The 17,154-nt window shown below is 42.5% G+C and overlaps 1 protein-coding gene across 5 annotated transcripts in view; it reads left to right on the top strand.

The window, feature by feature from the left end:
* Positions 1–17,154, top strand: part of PRDM1 (PR/SET domain 1) — a 60,383-nt gene that overhangs the window by 22,902 nt on the left and 20,327 nt on the right. Inside the window, exon 1 of one of the 5 annotated variants that reach the window (XM_010965365.3) lies at positions 14,363–15,506. The exons of 3 other annotated variants lie outside the window; for them this stretch is intronic. In XM_010965365.3, coding sequence (XP_010963667.1) covers positions 15,465–15,506 — 42 coding nt within the window. In that variant the 5' untranslated portion in view covers positions 14,363–15,464. Of the gene's footprint in view, positions 1–14,362; positions 15,507–15,689; positions 16,870–17,154 lie in introns of those variants that run through there. One more of the 5 variants, XM_010965366.3, reaches the window with a different exon arrangement.

The following is a 17,154-nucleotide window of genomic DNA, read 5'->3' as shown; positions in this document are numbered from 1 at the left end:
ACCAGCGGGTGCGTGTCAGATGGGGATTATAGTTAATTGTAATTTATGACAAAACTGCTGACTTCATTAAGACTAATTAGAGGAGTAGAATTGGGAATCAACTTTCATATATACCCTTCTAATTGTTTTAGATGTTTTTCTTTTACATAAAAGACAGGACACTTCTTATAGCTGTAAAAAAGAATACTGGTGGAACCATGCCATAGTTCAGTATTGTATTCTGCTTCTTTCCTGCAGGGGTAGATCATTAGCATTCTCCCATTTATTTAAAAAACTTTTTTAATGGCTGCATAATACTCATATCACGTGGCCATATCAGAACCTATTTAGCAATTTCTATAAATCTGAATATTCGGGCTGTTTCCGTCTTGTCATAATTCTAAGTAACCTTGCAGTGCATATGTTTACATACATTGGACTGCTCTAATTATTTTCTTGTCAATATATTTCCAGAAATACAATCATTTGACCAAAGGTTATGAATCTTTAAAGCTCTTGGGATATATTGCTAAATTTCTTTCTGGAAAAGTTACACCATTGAAGTATAGTTTGCAAACATCTGGGCATTTAGATTTAACTTAAAATTTCAAGAATCTCCATATTTTTCTCTATGTAACTATCGGTGACATTACTAATATTTGAAAAATTGCCCTAGGGCCTAATGCTTCTATAATTTGTTCATTTGACAAACATATCAGACTCTGGTTAGGTTCTAGGCACCATGCCGTACCCCAAATAGGTGTTCTTAAAACAATCTTCCAGACTGTTTCTTTGGACAATCATGCTTTATATTGATAGATTCAAACCAGAACATCTACAGTAAGAATGCATCTGGCTATGACCATCCATTCATCTTTTAATTCAGAGAATGATCAGAATCCAGTTTGATAGGCGCGGTAATATAAAGGCCAACAAAAAATTAATACACAAGGATGACAATACTGACCCGCTTTCAAGGAGAATGTGGAATTCTCTGAGCTGATTTCCTGGTATCAGGTATGGCACTGGTATTTACCCATCCACAGTCTTGGTGGTAGCTTCCTTTTCCAGCCACAGTATGCATCCATAACTGGAATTAGGGCCACAATCTGTGGCCACAGATCCAAGCCAGCCTAAGGGGCCCCGGCGAGTACAGAACAGATCCTTGGCCTCATTGCCCCAGTTCTTTGCTAATCTCGGCAGCAGATTGTCTATTACCCAGTGGTCAACCCAAGCCATACATTCAGATGCCATTCCTGTGAATGTTCCACAGCCGTGGCACAATTTCCTTTACCAGGGGAAAATTGGGGAAGACAGTATTTTAAGTGTAGATATAATCGAAAAGGTGGGCATCTGATTAAGTAAGGTATTTGGTTCCCAAACTTGGCAGCACCTTGGAATCACATGAGGATCTTTAAAAATGACTGGTGCGGGCGCTGTGTCATTTAACTAGTGAGGGGGGCTGCCTGGCCATCAGAAGCTCTTAAAGCTCCCCAGGCCATTCTAGTACAGAAGCGTTTCAGGACCACGGGAGGAAGGCTTTTGTGGGGCATATTTTAATGACCTACTCTCTACTACTGATGGTGAGACCATCAGTGCTGCCATTCTCTGCTGCCCTTGCGGGGCGCTGCATCCACACCAAGTCAGCGACATCCATCTTCTTTACCTACTGGGATGAACAACTCCCCTTCATACTTCTTAGCTATTTCTTCGGGGGCGGGAAAAGAGGAGAGAAGTGGGGAGTAAATGTACAGTCTGAAAGGAAACAACAAACTAATTTAACCTGGAAATTATTCTGCAGGCATACTTGGGGGAGTAATATATGAGTCTTAAGCAGGATTTTGGATTATAAATAAGGCAGTTCTGGGAATGGTGACCTTTACCCTCTGTACACTGACATACAGCACACAAGTGGGTGTGCCTCCTCTACAACTAAGGTCTTTCACATTTCCCAAGCACAATTCCCCTATTCTTTGTTATAGAGTATGCACATTGGTCCAGTGCAGGGGGGCAGAGAACAGGGGAAGCAGAGAGAGGGAACAGTTCCTTCTTTCCCACAATTAGTCTGACTGTGAGTCTTTTCTCCATAACCCAGTTCTAGTAAAACTCAAGAGCCAGATTTCAGTGTGTCCTACTTGGAAGCCTCTGCCCAGATGTGAGCGCAGCTTCTCCTGCTGTCTGCAGTGCCGTCTGCATGGGGGAGCTTCGAGACAACCTTCTAACCATTGATGTCATGAGCCCTGAGTAAATGAGAACAGAAACATGGTGGGGCAGATTTAGCTCTTCCCTGGAAAGGGGATGGTTTCAATAGTCTCATCCCACACAGACTTCCAGGGGCTGCTTTGAAGGGAAACTTATGCTGGCAGGCCTTTGAGCTTCCCCAGAAGACGTGGCCTGTGTTGTGTGCAGAGTTAACTTCAGTGGGCCGGGGAAGGGGAAGCAGCAATGTTACAAGGGCGTGGAGGAAGGGATGAGAACTGGCTGCTGGCTGTTCTCTTCCCTGTGAGGCAACCAGGATCAGATGTTTGAAATCCCACTGGTCAGTGAATTTGTGCCTGTGTGCATGGATGTCATCCTAAACCCACTGCATCTCAATTCCTTTTGATTGCATATATTAAGGGCAATGTTTTATCCTAGCATAGCATAATCTTTGATCTAAAACATGTCTAAGCCATTTTATTGTCCCTGTCTCCTCATCAGCTGAACAGTATTAAGGAACTATTATTTTCATTTATTGTTCTGCCTACATAATGTTCGGCTAATATCTCATTATTGTTTAAAAATTATTTGTGATTCTTAAGTTTGTGTAAGAAAGGATTAAAACTGAGTAACTGATTTCAACCAATGTCTTTGTTGGGCTACAGTCACTGTACATGGAGCCGCAGGCTCAGTGACCAACTGAGGAAGGTGGCTCTGGAGTTGACCCTGATGCAAGCCCCTCTCCCTTGTCCGCATCCCTCAGGGCCAGGTGTGAGTTCGAATTTGCAACTGTTGAGACTTTAGAGAGGTGATATTTATGCGTATCCACTCAGGGAGGTGTTCTTAGTCAAACGTTAGTGTTTCTGCAGCAGAAAACAGCTTGATCTTTCACTAGTTAAGGCAAAGATGACAGATACTCTTAGGTGAGCAGCGGTGAGAGCCATGTAAGTTTTGGGGGGAGGTAAGGGTCACGGAAAACTGGGATTCAGAGCGATAATTCAGGTGGCCGTGATGTTGATGAAAATTGCAAAGGAGCGAAACTGGAGATGGAGAAAGCAATTCAAAGACCATTGTGATGAGAGTGGATGTGTAGTCGTGGGAATAAAAAGTGAAACAATTTTCAGAACTTTCTGGACTTGGGCATTGGTAGATAAGATATTGTGGGCCTTATACTAGTGACTAGGATCCAGAAAAGTTACCTTCACTGTTTGGGAGTCAGTTTTTTCCCCAATGACATTTAAAAGTTAGATAAGATTTCTAGGAATTGTAATTTTCCATGGATTGAATGCTCCTGAACTTCAGACTCAAATTGCTAACTATCCACAGCATTCTGTATAATAGTTTAAAAATAATTAGTGATGTGTGTTTGATGATTAAGTAAAACATGGCATGATTATAGGCACTTTGGAATACTCTGTGGCAATTAAAAATAATGCAGACACAGGAAGATGTTTGCAGTAATAAGTGAAAAGAGTGAATTATAAGACTATTTATAAGCTATTTAAGAAACAGTACTTGGATAGACCCAAGAATCTATACCACATGGTTAACAATGATTGTTTCGTTGGGGTTCACTTGGTAGCAAGGAATAATAAACCCACTGAAACTATGTCAGGTATAAAGCCTTTTGTTGAGGATTTATGAACAGGGCACACCAGATAACCTCATGGCCATCTAAAAGCAAATGCAATAAAATGGCTGTGATATTGTAAGAAATATTCATTTCTTTTTAATTTATAGAAATTTAACCATGAGCTTTGATTACTTGTGTTTTAAAAGGGTAATTTATTTTAAAGTGTAAGTTTTTTAAAACTTCTGAATATTTCCTTTATTAGCATCACTGTTGATCCAATTCTTAAGCAGAACCTTAGGAAACACTTTGCTTCTGGGTTGAGTTCTGCTAGTAACTCTTTGTTGTTAAATTTAACGGAAGCATTTCAAATAACTCTACCTATGGATAAAAGACATATTTTTGTATGTTACTCTCTTAACTAAGCATAGGTCTTATAGTTTTGTATTATATGTCTCCTTTTACCTTTTAGATCAGAATGTTTATTTTATAGAGTCAATCTTTCAAGTTTACTAATTATTAAAAATCATTTTTCATAGTTCAGAAGAATTGTGGACAATAAGAAAAAATTTGAATAATATTTTAAAATCACAGTGTCTTCTTGGTTGTACTTTACATTATCAGCTGCTTCAAAACAATTTATTACCCCAAGTAGGGTGATTTAGAAGAAATCAATTATTGGCTGATCACCTAACTAACCTCACTAGACCAACTTGGTGGGGTTTTTATATTCTCTGTGCCCACTGTAAACACACTGACTGTTTACTCCCATGCTTCTCCAGTCAACTCCTTTCTAATAGTCCTTAGCATTTCTGCTTTGTATTTTCTGACTTGTGTGCTTACCAAGAGATGTTTGTATGTGTTCCCAAACTTGATGATGCTAGTTGTAATTATGTAATTTAATTAAATATGATATAAACCAATGAAATGTAAGTATGAAGAGCTGGTCCCATTAAAACCAAGTAGAGATCTTCGGAAAGACTTGATAAATACTAGTTGAAAAAAAATTCTATAATTGAAACAGATATGAGTGAGACAATTATAAAATATTGGGGAGGGGTATAAATCTCGGAGGATTTTTCACTCAGGTTACTGGGACTGAAAGGCAATGCATTATGGGAGGGTTTATGCAGGAAAGACACTGGGGACTTCAGAAGGAAGAGGTTCATTCCCAAACAGATCTTGGTCCTGTTCAAAGAGAAAGTTTCAAATACAATGTTTAAGGTTAGTGTTTATCATTATTTGTGAATCTCTGATTTAACTCAATATATAATTTTAAAAATGTGATGGGGCAAGATAGGAGTGAAGTATTAAGAGGAACAAACTACAATGTATAAAATAAATGAGCTGCAAGTATATATTGTACAGCACAGGAAATGCAGCCAATATTTCATAATAACTATAAATGGAGTATAATCTTCAAAAATTGTGAATCTCTATGTTGTACACCTGAAATTTATATAATATTGTAAATCAGCTATATCTCAATTTTTTTTTAATTTATAGGAAAAAAAATTGATCACAAAGGGAGGCTATAGCTCAGAGGTAGAATGCATGCCTAGCATGTAGGAGGTCCTGAGTTCAATCCCCCTGGTACCTCCACTAAAAATAAATAAATAAACAAACCTAATTACCCATGCTCCCCCCCAAAAAAAGAAAAAAAAGGAAGTTAAAAAAAGAAACACTGTCAAATTTTTTTTAGCCCAATTGCATTGAATAAAAAAGCATTAACTAACTTAGTTGATAAAAAAGGTAATTTTGACCATCATAACAGAACTTGGTATGTATTACCAATATCTCTTAATATATCAACATATCTCACTTAAAAATTTATAAAGTAAAGTTTTATAAATTGAGCCATATTTTTAAAACAAGGACAGTTTGCTATTTAAAGGAATCCTTTAGTGGCTTCATTTTTAAAGGAAACTGATTTTCAAAAATCTTCATTTCCTATACTAAAATAGATTTCTAAAAGCTAAAGTAATATCTCATCATGGTTTTAGCTCTGATTTTTCACCAATTCTATGTATTTTGAGACAATTGGATTTTTATTTTCAGCGATCTGTGTCATTCAGAATAAAGCCATAGCAACAATGGCCCCTCGGGAAATCCAAGAGATAAACGTTAAATGTCCCTAGTTCTGCTAAGTCTCTTCCCTGGCCCTCCAAGCCTATTGTGTTTGTTTTCCTGTAGGATTATCCCCATTTTAACACACGGAGAATTTTATTACTGTCAGAAGCTCATCGGGACTTCTAGTGAAAATGAGACCGTACTTTTAATTAAATGTAGACTTTCCCTTTTCAGGTATAGTTGCAGAAAGCTTCTTTTTCCTTCATCACCATACTCTTATTCTAAAAGTCAAGGGAGTTGGTATAAGACTAGCATAAAAATCAGTACAGGTAAAATCAAATTAAAGTATATAGAACTCCAAATGTATGCTTGAAATCTTATGTGGCACTAGTATTGAAAAATAAGCAAAATGTTGTAAGTGTGCCACATATTTTGGATGTACAAAAAAAGGATTTTACAGTGATGGTGACTGAAAAAATAGACTTGAAACCATAGTATTTTGTGTAGAAGGCATTCAGGAAATTGGATGGTATTGATTATGTTTACATCCATCTTCCATCTCAAAAACACATAAGTGCTATTGACTTACTAGTAGAAAAAAATAAGGCATTTGTCTCAGAATCATTTAAAACTCTGTAACCCTGGAAAAACAATCAAAATTAGGTTCATTAGATCTGAATTAATATGACATGAAGAAAGCATATTGCTTAGTAGAATGTAGCTGAAATGTCATGGTAATTTTAGACTGCATTGTTTAAGACATGGAACTGGGTTTCCTACATACAATGGATTATATGCAAAATGGTTGCATAACTATTTATCTTTATTTTAAACTGCTTTGCACATCCTAAAACAATTTTGCAATCAGAAGTATCAGCCCACTAAGCAGCAGGGAGTTTGTTTTGTTAATTGCTCTTGTTAAACCTTGTTAATTACCGTGGGGTGGAGAGGCTGTGAAGGGGAGGAAGGCCCAAAGACTGGCAGGGGGAAATTTTAGGGAGATGTCCAGTGCTGGGATGTGCACATGGATGAATGGACAAAAGCAGGCCTCATGAGAAATATGTAAATCACTTATGCTTAGGAAACTCTTAAACGTTTGTTTTTAGCGGTGAGCTTATTTCCAAGGGCTGTCGTCAGAGGTAGGTTCCTCCCCCCTTAAATATGCACATTTTTATGTCTGTGGCTTCTGTCCAGGTATGTTTTTAAGCTCCTTGAACAAGGGCTGAGCAGCAGTATATACTTTCTCTAGAAAAAGAGACACTGTCCGGAGCCTATGGCAGTGCCTCATTCACAGGTGGGACCAGAGAGCCATTTTTCACCCATTCCTGCATCACACGTTAATCAACCATTCAGTACTCGCCAAGCACGGTGCTGAGTGCTGGGTGTTCAAAGATGCCTGGGATGGCTCACAGGCCAGTAGGTAGCAGACTGCAGAGACCCTAATTCAGCGCATAGGTTCATGGGTAGAGGGTGAGCAAAAAAAGGTCTCCACGAGGAAACAGAGCCTAGGGCCACAGCCTGGACTGGAAGCCAGGTTTCCAGCCGTACCTGGCACTGTTAACCATTTTCCAGCTGCTCTCTGGAAAAACATGTACTTCCGTAACCCAACATCATATATTGACTGTCATGCAGGTCTTTGCTGATTGGGGCTTCTGAGATTAAAAATGTTTCAAAGAAGGTCCAAAGGCATATGAATGAATGTGTACACTTAATATGCATAACAATCTGAAGAATTCCTCACACTGTGTTTTCATTCTAATGATGTTTTGGAAAAAATTCTAAGGAGTGGAGGAGCATTATCACTCGAGAAAATTTTAATCTGGCAGAACTTTTTATATCTGTGTAAAGTAGATGTTAATGAAATCGAGGTCAATGAGGTGGATAAACCTTTGATTTGTTTAAATATATCCTGGGTAGAACATCAAGACGAATTGGTGTCACTTGTCTGATGAGTGGAAAGCTTTAGGAGAACACTGAGTTAAGCAGGGAGGTACTTGTGATGAGTTCTTTCTTGCTGGGTAAATGTGTTTACTTTTTTCCACTGGTATTTATACTAGTTAATGTGTTGCACCAGATAAATCTACTTCCTGAGTCCATCTTTCAGCTTGTTCTCCTCTCTTTGGAGCTGACAAATGATTTGAGTTTGACACAGTTTATCAGTGGAGCCCTTGCTGGGTGCTGCCAGCCGCTGGCTCAGAATACTGCGGAGAAAAAGTGAGTTATCTGCAATAGTTTGTTCCTAGTCCCTCTAGCTAGAGGAGGGTGCGTGACTCAGGAACCAAGTCGGATGGCTGTGAGTTGTTTTACATCCTGTACCATACATGTTTGCAGCCCAAGACAGGCTCTTCCTGGTAGGGTCACTCTAAAACTGAATCAATGAGGCACAATTTTCAATTTTATCAGAAAGGGGAAATTAAACCTGTTTGGTGGCTGTTATCATACCTCTGACGCCGAAGGGCACTAAAAATGCTTTACATTTGCCAAACACTAAAATAAGTTGTACCCCCAAATGATTGCAATCCCAGAGACTGCTTCTCTTGATGGGGGCAGGGGACAGGACAGACAGTAGGCAGCCTTCTTCATTTTGTATCAATGTGTCTTGATTTAATGTGCATTCACACTAACTAAAGGTGATAAACTTGAAATAAACAGCATCAGGCAGAACTTTAAAAGTTTTTTTAAAACCTTTTTAATTCTAAAAAAAAATATTTTACAGTACAAAAGGTGTAATGCACCCTATGACCCAGTTCAACAATTATCAACTCAAGACTTGGGTGGTTCCATCTGTACCCCACAGCCGCCCACCCTGGGGATTGTGAAGCAAATCCTGGAGAGTGTGATTTCAGACATAAGTATTTCAGGATGTATATCTGAAACATAAGGCTTTATTCAAAAAAAAAAATCACAAAATGATTGTACTTTGTAAGGACAGAGGAGACTGAATGGGGAAAGGTCAGAAGAGACGACTCTATAAAGATTTTTCAACATAAAAAATAAACCCTAAGGGTCAAAATTGTATGGCAAAGATAATTTTGCTCCTTCTGTAAGATTCTGGAAGGAGATCTTCTGGAAGGAAAGCACGCACATGCAGGCAGGCACCAAAGTGGCACTTAGAGCTCTGTCGTGTTGATAGAATTATGTGCTTTGGGTGAGAACGAATGCTCTGAGTAGCTGGGGATGGCAGCTTCATTAGTGAGCCGTCAGCCACAAATAGAATCACCGGGGCATAGAATCACCGGGGCATGTACTCTGTATGCATAAGCACATGCAGACTTGGCAGCCAGCAGTGATCTAACAGTTGGCTCCTCTGTGTGCCCTGTGCCACTTGTGGAGTCTAATGCAAAGCACGGTTTAGTCACTGGTGTGCCCGTGAGCATGATTAGCTGCTACCGATTAGTAAACTGTTGGAGGCCCCAGAGGTACTGATTTGGAGGAAGCCTTCTGTTCCGACACCCGTCTCCCCGCCAACACCCTTCCTTCTCCTCTCCTCCGGCGATGAGGAAGAGGGGGAAAGTAAAAGAGAAAAAGGGGTCCAGATGGGAAGAAAAGAATGCTGAAAAGATCCCGCAGGAAGTAGGTCAGGTACTGTGGAGATTAGAGCAGCATGCTTCATCCCTGAATGCAGGAGCCAGGGACAAGTAGCACACAATTAGGAGGGATTAGAACAGCAACAAGTAGCTTGGATTTATCAGCTTTAATTGTCTATTGTCAGGACAGCGCTCTCCTCCCGAGGATCATGGCGGTCTACATCCTAATACTTTTAACGGACCTCCATTGTGGGATTATCTCTCCTAAAGACAGTGCCTGTTCTTTTAAAAGGAGCTACTGGGAAGCCAGCCTGAAAACTGCAGAGCCCTGGCTTTCCCTGTGATTGGTCCCATTCTAGGGTAATGCAAGTTTGCCCTTCTGTCCTCAGGGGCACACCTTAAGGGGGAAGATGCCTATTGAACATTAACCCCTCAGTCCCAGCCTCCCCTGTGTACTTGCAAGAAACAATGGGCTGTAGATGGAGATCAGATAAGCCAGGGTTGCCGGCTTCACAATCTCCACACTATCTTCTTGTTAAAAGGCTTCCTGGCATATTCTTAGTCAACATTAGAGAGTTTTGCAAAAGATAAGTTTGTCTGTTAAATTAGGTTTGTCATTGTATTGCCTTCTCTTCCCTCCAGCACCTCTCAACAACTCAGGTGGAGAAGAAAGCTTTTAAAGGACCAGTCACAGGTCTCCAGGCCCAGGCACTGAATTTGGCAGGTTTAATTTAACATTGAAAAGGTGCTACAATAGGTGCGTCTCCTCCCCACCTCCCTCCCTAGCCCACCTGCACCCCAGGCCCCGAAGCTGCTTAATAATACATGAGCAGAGAGCCAAGTTCTGGTTTTGCTGTCTGCCTGTGCAGAGGCATGTTTGAGGGCTGGTATCGGCCAGGTTCCCAGTTTTATGTGAGATCCAGGTATTGAAGGAGGGCCAGGAGAGATGAGCTTTCTGCTTCCTGACCTCTGGCCCTTGGTTTCCTCTGCCGGAAAAGGAGATATTGGGCTGGATCTGTGGTCCTCAATGCAGGCCACATCTTAAATCCCCTTTGGAGCAGAACTGGAGGATGGGGAACATCTTTCTGTCTTTAAACAAATGACAAAGGTCCTTTTGCTTTTTTCCTGCTCTGTGTTTCATAGGGAGTTAAAGGATTTCACTATTAATTGTCTTTTCTCTCCTAACTCACTCTGGCACATCAACATTGAGCCTCCATGATCTTGAATCTTTGCTTCGAAAGGATGAGAAGAAACTGTCAGCCCCATTTTTAATAAGCAGCCATTCTTCCTCCATCCTTTGTTGAACACTCTGGGCTTTCAGGGAAGTACCCTGTGACAGGCCCCACCGTGGAGTGCTTTTTCCTGTTCTGTGGGGCCGGCTCCTGCCCACGCCGGTGCTGCCGGCCTCACAGCTGCCCTTCCGGCTGCTGTGTCTTCTCATCAGTTCACCTTTGTTCTGAAGACAGCTCGCCCCTCTTTCATCTCACTCTGGTACCACACTCCCATCTACATCCTTCCTTTGTACTTCCACCTGGGATTCCACCCAGCCCACCCTGCCCCCAACCTTTCAGTGTGGTTTCTCCTCCCACTGGAAGGTGAGAGGAGCAAACTTCTGCCCCGAGGTCTTCCTTCTCTTGGGTGGAAGCCACTCTTCGTCTTCCCTCCATGGACAGAAGAGGTAAGAAAGAGAAAGCGGAGTTGAGGGTGTGCACCTTTTCCTGTTTCTCTCGTCCTCCCTGACTCACAGTCCGTATTTCGCCCTGTTGGTCTGTTTGTTTTATTCCCTTGCCCCATCAAATGCAAGATTAGGAAATGTTTTCCAGAATCAGAAATGGTCTTCCTTCCTGTGTCCTTCCCTATAGCCTTTTCAGAAATGTAAATCCCTCTCTTGTCTGACTACTGGGTAAAATAGAAACATAATTAGGAAGAAAAACAAACATGGGACATCCACCTTGGTTTCCTCGCCAATCACATAGAAATGATTATCATGGCTGTTGTTATGTTTTAAGTTGGTGGATGTCCAACTCAATGAATAATTAGAATATAGGTAAATGGTTCGATCTGAACACAACTATCTGTCTGAAGGACAGGTTAAGAAGACCCTTAAGTCTGACGATACGGAGTTGGTTATAAATACTGAGACCTCAGACACTGTATGGGTTTTATAAAGTCCTCTGGTGGCACTTACCAGATCTTTATGCCCAGAGAAGGGACGGAGCTCGGCTTGGAGTCTTCAATTTACTGAATTTTTTTTTGCCCTTATTTAGGAAGTCAAAACACTGACGTCATTTCAATCCCCCTAGGATCACCACCCCAAGGTCTAGGCCCTGAATGTGTTTGTCCAAAGTGTCGAGGTGGTGAGCCATGTCACGGGAAGGCAGGCTTATGCTATTTTTAAATGGATGCAACCCATGATTGGAACATATCATGCACATATCACACCAATGACACACACACTGCATCGTCACACCGCATGTGTCATACATACATTCTCTCTCACTCACACATATCCCTGCCTTTCTGGTCCGGCTTAAAAAAAGGCAGGCAGCCAGAATGCCGAGCTCAGTGATTTGAGATGAAAAGGCTGTTAAAAGTTTAAAAACCAAGAGCCCCTCTAGTGTTCAGCCTGGCCCTAAGACATGTGGGAGGGCTTCAAAGCTGCGGTGCCCCTCTTTTAGAGATCAGGCTTGCAGTTGGCCCCCAAATGTTTACCAGCATGAAGATGCCTGACTGACAGGAAGTGGGTGTGGGGGGTGAGGGTGGGTGGGTGGGTAAGGAGCAGGGAGAGGAGGGGGGTGTGTTCTCTTGATGTGGTTAGTCTGTCATTGACCTTGTTTGGGTAGAGCAGGAGTTGAATTAGAAAATGAAAACACGTTTCCTCTTAGGCACGAAATTTCATCTCATTTTTTACTTTCCTTCGGAAGAAAAAAAATGTCTTTGTTCCCAAGGAGAGTCAGGTCTCCAGGTTTGGTACTCAATTTCCCTTCACTCTACAACCGTCTTCCCCTCCTGTCCTCTGGCCGCCTACATGGCAATCCCCAGCCCCCTGAGGACTGGGCCGGGTGCAGCAGCGGAGCCTGAATGTCAGGCTTTGTCGAGCCGTTGTGAGGACACCATCCAAGGGAATAGATGGGGAGGTTCTGAGAGCTGGGCTGTTTGGATTATTCATGATTTGCTGCCATTGTGAACACTTTTAAGGAGAGAACTCTGCCTGAGAATTGCTGATTAATACAGGTAACTGAGGTTGGCTTTTTTTTTTTTTTTTTGGTGTTCTAACAGGGAGGGAAAAAATAGAGTGACTAAAAACACACCAAGTTATTACTTAGAAACAAACACTTTGAGACTTGAGATTCCAGACAGCAGCAGCCTTAGATAGGTCTATGCACAGCTGTACCAGCGCCAACATCTGCCTGCTTGTCAGGATTCTAAAGGCTGGCTTGGGCCTACTAGAAGGGGTGAGTGAAGTTCGGAGGCCGCCTCCCCAGTCCCTTCCCCCTTAACACTTGTGCTGGACGATACCTAAATTGGACTATGTGAACATGCTTTTTCTTATAATTGGGGCCTGCTTCCTTTCCTTTATTCATTCTTCCCTTTTTGCAGCTTGCATTTTAAATTATATTATTGCCCACTCTTGACTACTATAATTACAATAAAAATAGTGTGCTTTGGTGCTTTTTGTATTGTTGGAAGGATTTTACAGTCCAACACTGTGTCTCAGAATTTACTTTCCTTAAAGTTCCACTCGTGGCCTTCTCCAGCTCAGCTAGGGCACCTGGAACTAATTTTAGGGTTGCCTGGCAAAGCCCCACACTGGTATTTGAAGTCTGCGTCCTCCCTAGACTCAAGCCCATTTCACCACCTCTGAAGGTGAGTGCAGGCTGATATTAATTAACAGTGAGTTGATTCACTGGCATCTTCCAGTCATTAAAGTAAATATTTGGCTTAAAATAGCCTCTTCCCATCTCAATTCTCCAACTTTGTGCTCCTTGCCTTACTCTACCGCAGTTGACTCACCAGCACTTGCGGGGTGTATGTGGCCTAAGAACAGAGTTTGATTCTAAAAGGGAAGTGAAATACTCTTTTAACATCTGCAGGCGAGACTGTTGGAACAGTCTGGCCTTCAGCATGACTACGTTGTTTTTTTGTCCATTGTGGCGCTGAGTCAGCATCAGTTAATAAACCCTCTCGAGAAGGCTGAATTTCTCTTGTTTAATTATCATCTTGGAGCTTTCTGAGAACTCTTGAAAGAATTGTTCATTCAGTTTTATACCCCTAGCACCTCTGCCGACTAAAAGTCTTGTTTCCTCTTGGCACCAGCGTCCCCTCTGGCAGAACATGCAACAGCAGGTCACCAGGCAGTGAGCGGGGGAGTGTGTGCTACTTATGTCCCCTAGTGGGAATTTAATTGTTCTGTCCTACAGAGATTGTGGAAGGAGTTTAGACACAAATACCATTTCCTGGGAAATCATCTTTTGCCTCCCACCTGCCCACCCCTAACCAAAAAAAAAAAAATCTAGAAGAATTTCCTTAAAGAGAGAAGAAATTTGAAAGAGAAACAGACATTTTTTTGATGGAGTTGGGCTTTTGTTTTGCTTTGTTTTGTTTCTTCCTGTAAACAAATACTCACATGTCCACTTCATTGTATGACTAAGTTGGTATCATTAGGTTGGGACTGGGTGTGTGTACATGGTGGTGTGTGTGTTGGGAAGTGGGTGTGGGGAATATGCACACATGTATTTAAAATGTTAGAAAAGACACTGCAGCCTAAAGGCTGAAGGAGAGACGATGTTTAAAAACCATCACCTATGTGAGGGAAGCAGGAAAAGTGGGAGACTTGTGTTCCAGTGACCTCAAGGGTCCTTGAAATCGGGTGCCTGCTCTAAATGGACCCTTTGCATCATTGTTTCTCTGAATTAGAGGATTCCTTGCTGAAGGCACAAGACCATTGAAGGAAGTAAAGCATCTGGTTTGTTTTGTAATGAGAAGCAGGAATGCGAGGTCCACGCTCTTAATAATAAACAAACAGGACATTGTATGCCATCATCACAGGATGTCCTTCCTTCCACAGAGGGCTGACTGGGGCTGGAGGAAAAGCCAGACGGGGCTCCCGACGAAGAGCCCCACTAATTACTGCCTCCGTCTGCCTTCCACTTGCAATGATCAGTTCCACATTCCCTCTAACTAGGAAACTATTCATGCTCCACAATGCTCACACACTCCTCGGAAGTCTGCCTGTGGTTTTTCAGGAGGAGAGAAAAGGCGAAGAAATTTTAATCTGTATGATTATAACTTTTTCCTATTTCCCTGAAGAGTTGAAAGAGGGAAGTCAGTTCGAACAAATTTGGATGTGCTTTAGTTAGCAGGAGAAACGGCAGGTTACAAGTTTGGGGGGAGAAAACGCATATTTCACAGGCAGGAGCTGGAGGACGAGCCAGCTACCTCCTCTTCCATTAAAGGCAGAACTAATTGCTCTTTTCACGTGCTGTTTTCACGTAAGTGTCGTCTGTTCAGTCACTGTGGATCTGAGCCGAGGAACTACAACAATTTGGGGTAATTTTTAGGTTTCCCTGAATTGAAGGAATGTACGCCCCCTTATAAAGCCGCAGCAGGAAGGAGGGCGGTCTGGAGTATTTAGAATACAATACAGCCCGAGTAAACGCTGAGGTTCAGTGCCTTCAAAGGGAAGTAAGAAGATTCCAAGTAAGTGTTGAAATTCAGATACGGAGAGAGGAAGCTCTCGGCGGCACGACTCGCGAGCCGGGGGAAAGCCCTGGGCTGAGCTCGGCGCGGTTCGGCCCAGTCCAGGTGTGGCCGGCCACGCCCCCACGTCAGGCAGCTGGTAGGAGTGAATCAGACGAATGGGAAATCTACAGCAGCAGGGAGGGGGAAAGGGCCGAGCCGCCGGCCGCGTTAACATAGACTGAAAGTGCTGCGGTGACACTCGGCCCTCCAGTGTTGCGGAGAGGCAGAGCAGCGCGGCACCTGTCCGCGCCGGGAGCTGGGACGCGGGCGCCAGCGGCCGGAGCAGAGCGGGCGCCGCCGCGGTGCGCGCCGGCCTCAACCCGGAGGGGACGCGGAGGACACGCGGACTGCGTAGGGATGAGCGACACTTGTCTCCGATGTTGGATATTTGCTTGGAAAAACGTGTGGGTACGACCTTGGTAAGGAACTTGGTCTTGTTTTTAATTCTGAAATTGATCTGAAAACTTTTTTCTTTTTTTCCCCTTTTTTTCTTTCTTTTTTTCTTTGTGTGTGTGTGTGTGTGTGTGTGTGTACTAACGTAGCAGCAGTAGAAACCAGAAGTGCTTCTGCTGTAGGGCACTTAGTACTGTCAAACATTTGTAAGACTTTTTCCTTATGAATCATTAACCGTTTCAGTTCTAGGCATAATTGTCAGTTCATTGAAATTTCAATAGTGCCTCCCGCCCACCCCCGTCAAAGTGACTATTCCGGGTTGGCTTAATTTTAAAATTTTATTTTATTTTAACATTTAGTTGGCAACATGACTGTACCGGTTGCAACTACATAGAAATAGGCACGGTTGTTTAAATCGTCACTGAGGGGAAAGACAACTTCAAATCCGACTTTTTTTTTTTTTAAGAGCGTCATATTCAGGGAAGAAATAGAAGAATATAAAAGCCACCTTGAAAGACTTGGACAGTGTTGTGTTTACATTTTAACTAGGACACGTTCTTACATGGAAATGATACCTACGTTCCTACTTTTCCCCCAACACATCTGTATTGGGAAAACACTGCAGACGTTTACTTTTCTTTTCTTTTTCTTTGGAAAGCACTTTTCCTGCGTGTGAGCGGGGATTTGCGGGAATACCCTTATCAGTGTGTAAGTGGAAGCAGAGCTTGTCTTCTGAGTCTCCTATATTGTTACAGCTTTAGTTACAATAAACTGTAGCCCATCAGCCACTTCTGGGAATTCGTACACTTTCAGATTTAAATGGAAAGTGCTATTTGTAGCTGAGGGCTCCTAAAGGAATTCTCTCCAGGGAATCCCATTGAACAGTTTTATGTTTTGTTTTTGCTTTTTCAATTTAGCTTGAAATGCCCACCAGTCAAAAGAAACCGCCAGGAGTTGTGTCCCCTCACCCCTTCACCCATCTTTCCTCCTCTTTTCCTATGGTCCAGACGATTTCTGAAAAGCGGCAGCTCAGTGATGCTGGCAGGATGCAACCCTTTTCAGTCTTCCCTGCGAGAGGATGAAAGAGATCGCGCTGCAGCCCGGGGAGGGGGGGGGCGAGTTGTTTTGAAAGTTGTTTTGCCTTGGGAGCTGGTGGGAAAGTTCAGTCTTCCCCATTTGGAAAAGGCAGGCTGGGTTCCGCTCCTGCACCACACGCGCTTTCCATTTTTAGCTTCATTCAGAGGCAGACAGAGCTCCTTCCTCTTCCTCTCCTTGTTTGTGACACTTTTCTGAGGCAGCTTTTCCACAGCGCTGAGGGTCTGGCGGCCATGACCCCAGGCGTCCTGGGACAGAGGACTGAGAGCCCGCAGCATTTTCCTGCTGGGAGAGGTAAAGCCAGGGATTGTTTGGAGGTGGCTCTTTTCTTTCTCTTTCTTTTTTTTTTTTTTTTAACTTTTTCCCCCAATGAAATTACCACACTTTTTTTTTTAAACTAAGGGTAGGATTTTTAAAACCTTGCTTTTCCAAGGCATTTGTCTTTATACAGCTTTTTGGCTCTTACTCAACTGTACCAGGCGCTCTGCATCTGCTTGCAGAGTCTTCAGACGACGGTATTAGTCATAGCCTCTCGAGGAGCCACAGGACAATGGGGATTAAAGGCCTTTCCCTTCTCTT

This window comes from Camelus bactrianus, chromosome 8, assembly GCF_048773025.1.
Source record: "Camelus bactrianus isolate YW-2024 breed Bactrian camel chromosome 8, ASM4877302v1, whole genome shotgun sequence".
Taxonomy (NCBI): domain Eukaryota; kingdom Metazoa; phylum Chordata; class Mammalia; order Artiodactyla; family Camelidae; genus Camelus; species Camelus bactrianus.
Note: the sequence above shows the minus strand (reverse complement) of the source record. Positions and strands in the feature narration are given on the sequence as shown.